The sequence below is a fragment of the Ahaetulla prasina genome, chromosome 4 (genome assembly GCF_028640845.1).
Source record: "Ahaetulla prasina isolate Xishuangbanna chromosome 4, ASM2864084v1, whole genome shotgun sequence".
Taxonomy (NCBI): domain Eukaryota; kingdom Metazoa; phylum Chordata; class Lepidosauria; order Squamata; family Colubridae; genus Ahaetulla; species Ahaetulla prasina.
In genome coordinates, this window is record NC_080542.1 from 116,281,986 (window position 1) to 116,293,909 (window position 11,924).

The 11,924-nt window shown below is 36.0% G+C and overlaps 1 protein-coding gene and 1 long non-coding RNA gene across 2 annotated transcripts in view; one reads left to right on the plus strand and one right to left on the minus strand.

The window, feature by feature from the left end:
• CALCR (calcitonin receptor) overlaps positions 1 to 2,244 on the plus strand; it is a 175,640-nt gene extending 173,396 nt beyond the window's left edge. The window contains exons 14-15 of the mRNA XM_058183018.1: positions 177 to 229; positions 1,214 to 2,244. Of these exons, the coding sequence (XP_058039001.1) occupies positions 177 to 229; positions 1,214 to 1,333 (173 nt within the window). The 3' untranslated portion in view covers positions 1,334 to 2,244. The remainder of the gene's footprint in view (positions 1 to 176; positions 230 to 1,213) is intronic.
• A 131-nt stretch (positions 2,245 to 2,375) lies between these two features.
• Positions 2,376 to 11,924, minus strand: part of LOC131198412 (uncharacterized) — a 9,885-nt gene continuing 336 nt past the window's right edge. Inside the window, exons 1-3 of the long non-coding RNA XR_009155074.1 lie at positions 8,121 to 11,924; positions 4,157 to 4,230; positions 2,376 to 4,037 (exon numbers count right to left, since the gene is read on the minus strand). The exon at positions 8,121 to 11,924 is cut by the window's right edge and continues 336 nt beyond it. This is a non-coding gene — a long non-coding RNA (uncharacterized LOC131198412). The remainder of the gene's footprint in view (positions 4,038 to 4,156; positions 4,231 to 8,120) is intronic.

The window sequence follows — 11,924 nt, forward strand, 5'->3', positions numbered from 1 at the left end:
CCTTTTATGAGGACTATTACTAAAACCTTTTATAAAATCAAAGTACATAGTATATGTTCGGTTATAGCATTTAACCCACTTTATCCCATGAAGGCTGTGATGAGAGACTTTGGCATAGATTGTTTAAAACTCAAAAGTGTACTGTATTTATTGAATTCTTTTTTACATGTTTGAAGATACTTACAAAAATCCTGGAAGGGTAATGAGACAAGATCTCTATTTGCACAAGGTTTGTTCTTTCGTGCGTTTACTTACTTTGTCTTTAATATTTTAACCACTTTCCTCAAACAAATGTTAAACTAGCTTAGTTTCCCTTCCTGCCCCTCAATCTTTTTTTTTTAAAAAAATGGATTTAAAACTCACTTTGTTTAACATCTAGTCAGGAAACTGATGCTAATCTGTGGCTTATCTATAACAGATTAAGATGAAAGGGGTGCTTATTTTTTATAAAAATATCAGAAATTTCCTAAATTGTTCAACAACTTCTGGATTGTCTGGCGTGAGAATGTTTCAGCCTGTCAATCTGAACTACAAACTCATCTCTGTTTATATCTGTTGGTCTCAACAGATATCGCCTTGCAGCGAGATGGGTAGAGAACAAATTTAATAAATTTAATAAATAATAATAAATAATTTTCCCTTTGAAAAAGCCAGCTTGGCATCTGTTCTATATCTTCAGAAGTGAATACCATTAGCCAATAATCCTTCAGTTTCTGTACTGCTTTATTACCCTCCTTTAGCACATCTTTAATTTCCCTGTCATGCAACAGCTACATGGCCTCCTGGTTAATTTATTATTCTGAATGTATTTGAAGAATGTTTTGTTGGTGGTTTTTAAAAAAATTTTTGCTATGTGGTCTTTTGCATTTTTTACCCATGGTAGTTTATGCTCTTTTCCATTCTTCCCATTTGATCAAAAATTCTGTTCTTTGAAGGAAGTCCTCTTGACTGTCGTAACATCTCTGGTTCTTTTATAAACACTGTAATATTCACTTCAACTTTCCTAATCTAAAGTACTGTATATATTCTGTCGGAAATTGTATTATTGTAGTTCGGAATAATGTCTAAGCCTTATTGAAAGAACTAACCCTCCTGATTCATCGTACTTGTGCCCTTGCCTTTTGCTCTCTCCTGTATATGCATACGCCCTTGGCTGTTTTCATTCCACAAGATTTCTTTAACATTTGTTTTTCTGTTTTTTTCTAACATCAAGCACTTCAGTTGTCTTATTTCAACTTCGAGGCTCTTGCCATTTGCATATAAGACTAGAAAGTGGGAATACTGTGTAAATCCCCCCTGCAAAAAAACAGAAGAAGAAGAAGGGAAAAAATAATGTCTGACTAATGGAATCTGAAGAGTTTAGATTGGGCTTCTTTGTTCTTGTTTATCACACGCAAGACATGTTGCATGATTTGTCCTGTAAGCATGCTAGTCATACAGTTTGGTCAGCCCTTGTTTGTCTGTCTAAAAGTGTAAATCTTATCAGTTCATAAAAGCTATTTTAAACATGAAAGTAAGATATTAGAATTTCATTCATTTTTATCATACACCATCAAGAGAACTTACATATATAGTATTGTGAACTGGCTTGAAGGGAAGATTTTTAAATAGTTCCTGAATATTGCACATTTGAGGTCATAATGTTGCATTGATTATCATGACTGGTTGTGGAAATAGCTAAGGAATGTTTCAGTTACATGTTGCAGTAAAAATCAGCAACAATCTTGTGAAACTGTAAAGACCTCATTGTTTTAATTTTTTCTGCTAGAAAGAAAAAGGGAAAAAAAGCTTTAAACTTGTCAGATAAAGAGGGAGAAAAAAGACACATTTCAGCCATATCTGAGTATTACGTATTTTACTAAAATGCATTTAAGCCTATGTTTTGAGTCACCCTCTGAAATTAGGGGTGTTAAAAATGCTTAGCTGTTTGGATTATGCCTTTTGTACTGCAAAATAAGAACTGTGATTTATCAGCTAATTATACCTAAAAGTTGTACAATGAGCTGCCTGTTATATTTATCTTTTTAAAAACTCGTTCTTGCCTTTAAACCAGAAATGTTTGACAGATACATTTATGTTCCAATTCTCTAGCATTTATAAAAGATTCAGGTCAAAAAGGCTGGATTTTAAATTGATAGCCTAACCTACAACCATCACAGAAATACATATATTTTTGCTAGTCATAGATGAATAAAACTGAGGAATTCTTTTCTTAATAAAACATCAATTAAAAGAAATTCTATATTTATGACCATTTGTAGGTTTCTTAAGCTATGTCATAGTAACAATTTTGTATCATTTTAAGGACAACAATGAGCCATTGACAGAAAATGTGCATGATAAATTTTAAAAATTATAACATCGATAATTGAATTTTATATAATGTACTATATATCCATGGAAATTCCTACTATTGCCATTTTTATCTAGGAAAAAAAATGTTCAGCTTTGTGATTCATCGAGTTATTCTATTCATTGAATCTTGTTTTGACTATTAAAAAAAAGTTCTGAAAATTTATTTTGTTCAAGAAAAAGTCCTTCAGAAGTTCTATCCCAAGCCAATCTTTATCATATAAATCTTTAAACAGGATGAGTGGGTTCTTATTGACCATATTTCAAATATCTCATGCTATTGGCATATTTTCTTTGTTATCAACAATCATGCTGAGAATGTAAAAAATAAACTGCAGATAAAAATAATAATACATGCACACTGAAGAAGCCTATTTCTGAGTCATTCAAATATCTTTGATGGTGTACAACAATTGCATTTGCTGAAGATGTGAACTTTTTTGACCAAAAGGAATGACTGCTGCCACAGTGCATAATTATTTTTTAAAATCCTAATGTATAGCAAATGAATTTCATGGAAGAAAACACTTGCTTTTTCTCTTTAATTGCCATTTGTGTTTAACCAAAAGCATTTCTGGAGGCCATGGGCCTTCTAAATACCCACTGGATGAAGGATGTAAAAATAGAAGACCGGTCTAAAAGTGATCTGGGATCCTAAATAAATAGTTCTGGGGATTAAAGTTTCAGCTGTGACTCATCTATTGTTCAAAGTATTTCTCCCAGCTGTTTAGATCTGCATGCTGATACAGGTAGGAAATTTTCTTTACAGTAAATAGCACATAGCTTTCGATTCTTTCCTTAGTTTCAGCATAGGAAGGGACATAGAATACTTATAAGCTTGTTTGCTACTAATTATCAGATTATCTTTTACAAGCTACAGTTTGACACACATAACTCTTCCTTGCAGAGATCAAATTGGTCACAGTAATATTTTTTTTAATTGTTGATTCTTCTCCTTGTAGTTGCAGCTCTCCAAGGCTCTCCAACCCTGAAGTATGAGTCTTAATTGGCAATAATGATGGTTGTTAGCATGCAGAAGTGGGCTTTAGCCAGTTCGGACAGGTTCAGGTAAACCAGTTGTTAAAATTCTGCCCCGTTCAGCACAACAGCTAATCCCACCACTGGCTGCCCTCGTCCCCACCCATACACAACTTAAAAGTTGCCAAATTTGAAAAGCACTGATCTATCAGAACATCTTGTTTAGGGGTATCCCATCTTGGCAACTTTAAAACTTGTGGACTTCAAAACGGGCTGAAAAACGGGGTCAGCCAGGGCCAGTCAGGGGTGGGATAACCCAAACCAGTCTGCACCGGCTGAATCCCACCTCTGCCTTTGAGGCAAGTGGCCATGAGGCAAGGCTGGGTGTAATGAGTGATGTCAAGTTGGCCATACCCACCCAATCACATGACCATGGCATGCCTACCCGGCCAGTCATTAGGGCAGAGAACCGGTTGTTAAATTATTTGAATCCCACCACTGTTAGCAAGTTTAATACACAAATACAAAGTCATTAGATGGGAAATATCCTAAAACTTACGGTGAGTAAAACTGAAATACAGTCCGGTGCTTGTATTGAAATCTTCTCCTCCTCAATTGTAGAGTAACTCAGTCCATTAAATATTCACTTGTTTGCAAGAATGTGGAGTAAGACTGTGGAAATATTATTTGAACTTCATAGCATTGATCTAGCAATCATAAATATCATGGAAATAAAGAAAAATCTTCAATAGGTACCTTTTCCCCATTCACTCTACTTCTATTCATTTAATAACTTAGTTTAAAATTATAAGTGGGTGCATTATACCTTGGGTCCAGTTTTTCCAATAACCAAGATGGGATTATATTGGGCACCAACTGTGAAGAAATAAAGAGTCCTTCCTATATACCAGTCAAAAACAAAAACAAAAACAGAGCAGAAGCTTACTTTTTTTTTCTGTATTGTGTGGAATAGTGTACCTAAACTACCCGTTTTCAAAATCTTTTTTCAAGGCTATTTAAGTTAGCAATTTTCCTCCAGAAAGAAGACAACCCAATTCTTATAGTCATAACTAAAATAAATGTAAGTTGGGGAAACTACACACTAGGCATTATAAATACAATCTTAATTAGTATTTTGTAAGCCATTTCTATGAATACTATAGTTCCATAGTCCAAAGTTTCATATAATCAACTTCTTTTCATATTCAGCACTCCATATTTTAGCAAAAATATTGACATAATTTTCTTTTTCTTAATCTATTTTAAGAATAGAGAACAATGGGTTGTATTTTTATGAACATAGAATTTAGCAATCCAGAAATGGGGGAAATTTGCTGGCAGATGGCATAGAAGAAAATTATGGATGATGGTTGTTGACAAATGAAAAAGTAGAACATATTTAGCCCTGGTTGAGAGAAAATTTTTAACAACGAAGAACTTCCAATAAGAAAAAGAACAACATGAGAAAATATTGTGATCAGTAAATATTTTGATTACACAGTTATATTAGTGTATTATTTCTGGCTTACATGTGCTCAGGTTTGCTGCATTAAAACTCTGTCTCTATACTCTTGATTATGCTGCTGACTGAGACCTAGTCCCAAGTTTTTCTCTAATTTTAACATTAGAATGGAAGCAGGATTTGCCAATTTGCCTTGAGAGAAAACAAATTGTAGCACTTAACCAATAGTGTTGCACCCAGAAAATGCTTCTTGAACATGCCAGGCTGTGGGAGAAGGGCTGGGATGCAAGAATATAGGAGGTAATGGTATTACAGGTTGCATTAAAATGGCAATAAATCAGATGTAATGTGTAAATAGTCCACCAATTTTGTTCATGTGACTTTTTCTGATTTGAGGACACTGAACCTTGATTTCATTGAGAAAGGAAGAAGTGATTCCCAGCTACCCATCTCCAATCAAACAGTATAAGTTTTATTTCTACTGCACTATTTTATTTGTATTGTCTTGAGGACAATGGAGCCATCCAAAGTTGGCTAGAAGATGGGCAACTATATAATGTTTTAAATAACAAATGGTAACAAGAAACAATAAAACCAGATCATTGGTCATGAAAATTAGCATATAATGTAGAAAATAACATTAGTATTAACAAGAGCAAGAATGGGAAGAGCTGGATGAAGCACATTTCTCTGCAAAAATGGGAGAGTTTCAAGTCATCCACAGTAATTATCAAAGAGTTCAAACTGAATTAAAGAAGCGTCAGGACCAGATAAGAACTAGTCTTATCTGTCCCAGCTAAAATGATATAATTTTAAAAGGGCAGAAGCATAGACTCTGGGTTCTAATTACTCAGGCTCGAATGGATTAGCATTTTTTTTTAAGTGCAAGTAAGTCTAAGGATTCCATGGGTCATAGTGAAGAAGCCAGAACTGCAGGTTTCAAAGGTGAACAAGCCCTTAAGGGTGGACTTAACAAGTTCTAAACCACAGGGCAAAACTGTTCCACCTGGGAAACAACAAAATGTGTTTTTACAATAAGAAAAGTCATGTGATGCCAGTAGGTTAGGAGAAGCAAGCAAACTGCCCCTAAACCTTGATTTTAACAGGTTATCAGCCATAGGTTAAGTTAGAAAGCCAAGTAAATAAAGTATTTCTGAAGATAGCTTCTGAAATTATTAGTAAACATGGTTTTCCAAGCGGATATTGGCCTCTCTGTTTCTATTATTTCTGATTGTGGCAAGGGTACAACTGGTCCTCCTGGACCCATTATACATAGTCCCTTCAGCTATATAGAAAGTGTGGCTATAGTGGAGACTGGGGTGAAGTTCATAAGAAGATATCAGTTTGCAATGCTCCAATAGTTTCTTCATTCATATTCTGGAAAAATCTCTGACTGCATCTAAAAGATAAAGGTAAATGAAAGAACACCAAAGTCGATGCTTTCACAGCATAACTTTCTGAATCAGAAGATGATCACAACACTTATGCTCTTGGGCCAGCATAGAATGCTGATTGTCCCATCATCCGGGTCAGTCCATCTAACAAAACTTCTAGTTCCCCCATAAAAGAAGAACGAGATTATTTTGTTAACACTTCAGAAAACTGAGAATCTAACTTTGCTAGAACTAAGCCCATAAAACATTTGATATAAACAAGGCTTGCTCTTGGCTAAGGCTGAGTAAATACCAGCTTTGAGATGCAAAATTTTAGGGAACACTGAAGTTGAAAACCACAATAAAAACAGAAAAAGCAATAATGACATACTCTGAAAGGCAGTCCACGTGCTTGAGAGTTAAATATAATTTCATGGAATTGTTGCCATATGAAAATAATAGATGTTGACGTAATTAAAATGATTTACTATGCAAATAGGGTAAAACTTCCAAGAAAGGCAAAAAATATATATCTGGATCTGAAGATGTGTAAAGCTCAAAAACTAAACGAAAAAGAAGAGGGTGCCTTTTTGAAATTCCTAACAAAATTGGAAGATGAGCCGAAATATAGGAGGTGCTGTAATGTGACTTGGCACAGGGCAGAAAAATATACATAGCCAGCCCTTGATGAAAACCACAATGATGTCATTCTGATGGTCATCATGCAAATAACACAAAGTGTTTAATTTATATAATTTGCATAGTAAGGTCAGGATATTACTTCCATTCTCTTTGTCCTTCAGATGCCCACCTCTTCGACTCAAAGACCTTCAACTGATCAATATATGATAAGTCAATGATTATTGGTGGATAGTGTGATAGCTTTCAGTTTCTTCAATTCTACTATTCAGAATCTGACAAAACTTAACATCTACACCAAGTTTTGCACTATTCCCAGAAAAATGCAGGAATCACACAGGAAGCATGAAAAGAGGGTTCTTCAAATGAACTCACAGCAGCTGAACCTAGATGATTTCCAAGAAGCTAAATGAGACAGATCTAATCTTTACTTGAATCAGATCATCAAGAAATCCCAGGACTGTTGGTTAAACTGGAGAATGAAATACAAAAACACATATATGCACATCCTTTAGGAAGCTTAGGAAAGTAAAAGGAATAAACATAAAAATGCAAAACAGAGAAAGACTGTTCGTGAGTAAAAACAAAGAGGGGGAGGAGCATTGGGATTTTCTCACTGTAATGCTACTCAGTGTTTTGCTCCCTGTAAGTGAAGTGGACAACTTGGGGAATGCAAAAGATTCAAATAATTGTTGCATTTGGTTTGATGTATAAATAGTCCAGAAAGTTTCATCGGTAGGGAACACCCACAAAGCTGTGTTTGTCTGTATATAACTAGAGATTATGGGGGTCTCTTACTAGATCTACAGAAGGAAGGGGAAAATTGACCTTAAGACGACTCCTGCTGATAAAATAGTTGGCAACAGACTTATTTAAAGGGAATTAGATAGCAGCTGAAAGGATCTTGCTGAGATTCCCCCAGAACTAGAGAATTAGATTATTGCACAGCCATTGTGTTAAAAGAAGTGCTGTAGGCAACAGGCAATGGAAAACCCCTTCGGCATTTTTTCCCCAGAAAAGATATAAACACATTCTTTTGAGCCTGAAAACTTCAAATTATTAAAGGATCGATTGTTTCAGTGGATGATCAGGTAACTATTGGTACCTTTTGCTTGCCTGATTTTTCCATCTCCATGCAGGAAACGATGTCCACACTTGTAGACATGTCCTGTCTTTTGCCCACTTTGCATCCATATAGCTCATCAATCTGCATTGCTATTGGCTCATAGTTTACGTTTCTCTAAATATGTGGCGCCTTTAAGATATCTGTCCATTCTCTTGACTTCTGACCAGATTCCTATGGTTGCTGCACTCACCTTCTTATTCAAGATTCTGATTAGCCTTGTCACTGTGAATAAGTTTAAAACATTTCCAATTATAAGCCTACATTTGTCAGTCTCAAGCAGGGGATGACTGTTGCTTTAAGAAGTCAGTTTCTATAGGCATTCTATCCTGGCTTTGTTGATTCCAGCCACCATTCATTTTCAGCAGATTCTTTGTCCTCTGTCTTTGGATTGAAAAAGCAATTTCCATCCTTTCCTCTATCTGGATGCTATTTTGCCACAGTAAAATGTGGAGAGGAAGTCTGTGGATTCAAATGCAATAAAACATAAATGAATAAAAGCCCAAAAGATTTATTGAACAAAGCAAAAGAAAATAACTTTAGACAATAAGTATTCACTGATAAGACTAAGATATGGTAACATTCAATAGAGGTTTGAGTATAAATGCAGAAAGAATCTTGCATCCCTTTGGCCGCAGAATCCTCAACAAAGGCAGAGGCTAATGCCTCCAGATTATTCCACTGCTTTGAACCTAGGCATCAAAAAAAGTCAAGAGGGCAACAACAATTACAGGGTCATAGCTTCCATTCTGACTTTTTTGAGCCTCTCTATGGAAGGCTTTGCCGTTGTATTTTTGTTTTGATCAAAATGGATAACACTTCTTAAATTTCATGTCCTTGAACCAAGAATGCAGGAGATCCTAGCACTTGATTTTCCACACTTCCATGGTGCTCATGAAATCCAAGTATCCCTATTTTTTGGACTGTAAGATGCACTGGAGTATAAGATGCACCAAGATTTTGAATAGAAAAACAAGAAAAAAAATAGTTTTTGGCCTCCGCACATCTGGTTTTTGACCTCCCTGGCCCCCAGGAGCACTGCAGGTTCCCAAATCCTCTGTTTATCCCGTTTTGTCAAAAAAAAGGCCTGTTTTTGGCTAAAACAGGACACGTGGGGTGGGGTTTCGGGCCAAAAATGGCTGTATTTGATGTATAAGACGCACCAACATTTCCACTCTCTTTTTTTGGGGGGGGAAGTGCATCTTATACTCCAAAAAGTACGGTAGTTATAGTTGAAAAGATATGTGAGGAGAGAGAGAGAGAAATCACATATTATAACTCTTCTTGGCTAGCATCAGGGGTCCCCAACTCTATCCTTGGACCAGCACCATGCAGGGCAGCTAGACAAGTAAAGCCCCATCCGCGGGATGCAGGCAGCACACAAAACGCTCCCTCTAGTCTGCAGAAAAAACCCTCTGTGGAACCAGTTCTTGGTGCCCAAAGGGTTGGGGGCTGCTGCTTTACATACTAATGCCTTAACAGACAGAAGATATAATATCAATAATTCACAAAGCAAAAAATTTTCTCACAAAATGTTTCTTATCTTCTAAAATGTTAACTCTCTTAGGACAGTCTTTTTAGTTCTTTAAACAATTCTCAGGCAGTTAATTTAGTGAATAGCGATCTCAATCCTATGTTTAGAAGGCATCTAATCAGGGAAACTATATGGTGGTGATATTTTTGAGAGCTGGAACATATTTTAATGCACAAAAGAAATATTAGCTTCTTACGGTGGGACCCGTGTAGATTATATTACACAGACACAGACACACAATTTGTGGAAACACATACTAATGATAACTTCAATTATGTTGCAAGAGATTAAAATAGATAAAATTATTTCAAATGGTTCAATATTTCAACACTCATGTAGTTGTTTGAAGCAGAATAGCTCAAACAAGCCATGCATATATTTTATCTACCAAACAATTGTCATTTAGTTATTTAGTTAAGCATTCTGACCTTTCAACAGCACTTCCAGGTGTTATAAAGACATAATATTAAAATTAAACAACAAGAGAATATTTGTAGCAAATACAGGATTAGCTAATGCAATTAAATATTTTTAGCCAAGTAAATGGCTTGGCATTCGTAAGTATTGGAATTCATAATCCATAATACGTTAAAATTGATGAACTTTGTTAGAATTAGATACAAGATTCTATAAACCATTCTCTAAGTCCCCAATGTGTTTGTGTGAGTGCAGCCAGTGATTTTCTTGAGAAGGTGCTTAAGAGATCCCAAATCTAATAAATAAAAAAATCTAATAAATCTAATAAATAAAGTGGGTTTGAAGCAATTTTCACAGTAACTATTTGTCTATCCTATCCATGAAAAACATGTACTAAATCTATTTTAGGAAAAGAAGCCGCATCTTTAAGCCAGCTGACCTTGTGATCTACATGAAATTGGATCAATTAGATTAGATCTATTTATTCTGAAATTAAATGTCAAATGTTTATACATTTGACTCCTTGAAAATCCATGTGAAAAAAGAATCAAATCTCTGAAAACTAGATCGGCTCTCAATTTTTTCCAATTTAGCAGTTTTGAATGATTGCAGGAACACAATTTCACAAAATTCATTCTCGAATATTTTCAGAAATTGAAAGGCGCATGCATGCATCTTGTTTTTGCATTTTGCATAGAAAACGATGTTCATACCAAAAGAATACAGGTAGTTCTTGACTTTTTACTATAATTGGGCCTGGAGCTTCCGTTGCTATGTGGTTGTTATTATTATTATATTATATATTATTATATTATTATTATGGTTTGTCACAGTCAGCCAGATGTTCAGATAGGTTGTAGTATTTTTATCCACTTAACAATTCTTCCCAAAATTCTGGATAAGGAGATGATGGTGTTTGATGGTGTTAAAAGTATTGTCGCAGGATGTTCCAAGTAAAGCTGCCTTTTGCAATTGACTGATGGTGACTTTGTCAATGCCGATGGTGGTACACCGGTTGTTTTGGGATTGCACCCAAGGCGCCTACAACTACTATTAGTATTACCTTTGCTTTCTTTTGTCACAGTTGCTCTAATTCTATTTACTGGTCTTTCTATTTTGTTATCTTCTCCAGTTCTTTCTATTCTGCTGCCTCCAGATAGTGCCACATCCACTATCCATACATTTTATTTATTTTTTATTGACAATTATTAAGCTTGGGGTATTGTATTGCCGGTTCCAGAGCACTTTAGCGTCTTCATTTTCTATCACTTTCTCTATTTTATTACCACATCAGTTCTTGCTTGCAGACAGATAGTATTTCTTGCAGATGTTCCAATGCACCATTGTTGCTAGGTTGTCATGCCATTGTTCGCAATCAGTCTATGCCAGTGATGCTGAACCTTTTGGATACTGAGTGCCCAAACTGTGCACATGTGCAAGTGCGCAGTTTGCACATGCACACACAATCACGCATATACAGCAGAGGCCCGAAGACTAGCTGACCAGCGGAGGTGGGGCATCCCAATACCGGCAGCTCAGTGTTGGGGTAAAAAGAAAGATCTTTTTCTTTCATAAGCTTCTGTTTCGTCGTTTCCAGGGAAACAGGAGCTCATGAAAGAAACCCAATGAAAATCTGAGCTGGGGCAACAGTGCACGTGCCAGCAGAGAGGGCTCTGCATGCCACCTGTGCCACGCGTCCCATAGATTCGCCATCATGGGTTTATGTTACTCCTATACCAAGTGATCCACTGTTTCTTTAATTTCTTTGCAGAGATGGCATTGTCTTTGTTGTCTAGTTTTATATGCATTTGTAAGGCTTAATCTTGTACAGCCAGAATTAACCCATCTGTTTCTTTCTGCAACTGTCCTTCTATTCACCATTGCCAGGTCTAACAAGCAACTGCCACCTGCTGTTCAAGCAGGAGTTGCAAATTTAGGAGAACCGGAACCCCCAAATTGTGCAATGGGTCTGTCTGGGGTAGTGCTACGCAATCTGGAACTAAAGATGATAAAACTCCAATCCAGGCCCTGATTCTCCAGATATCC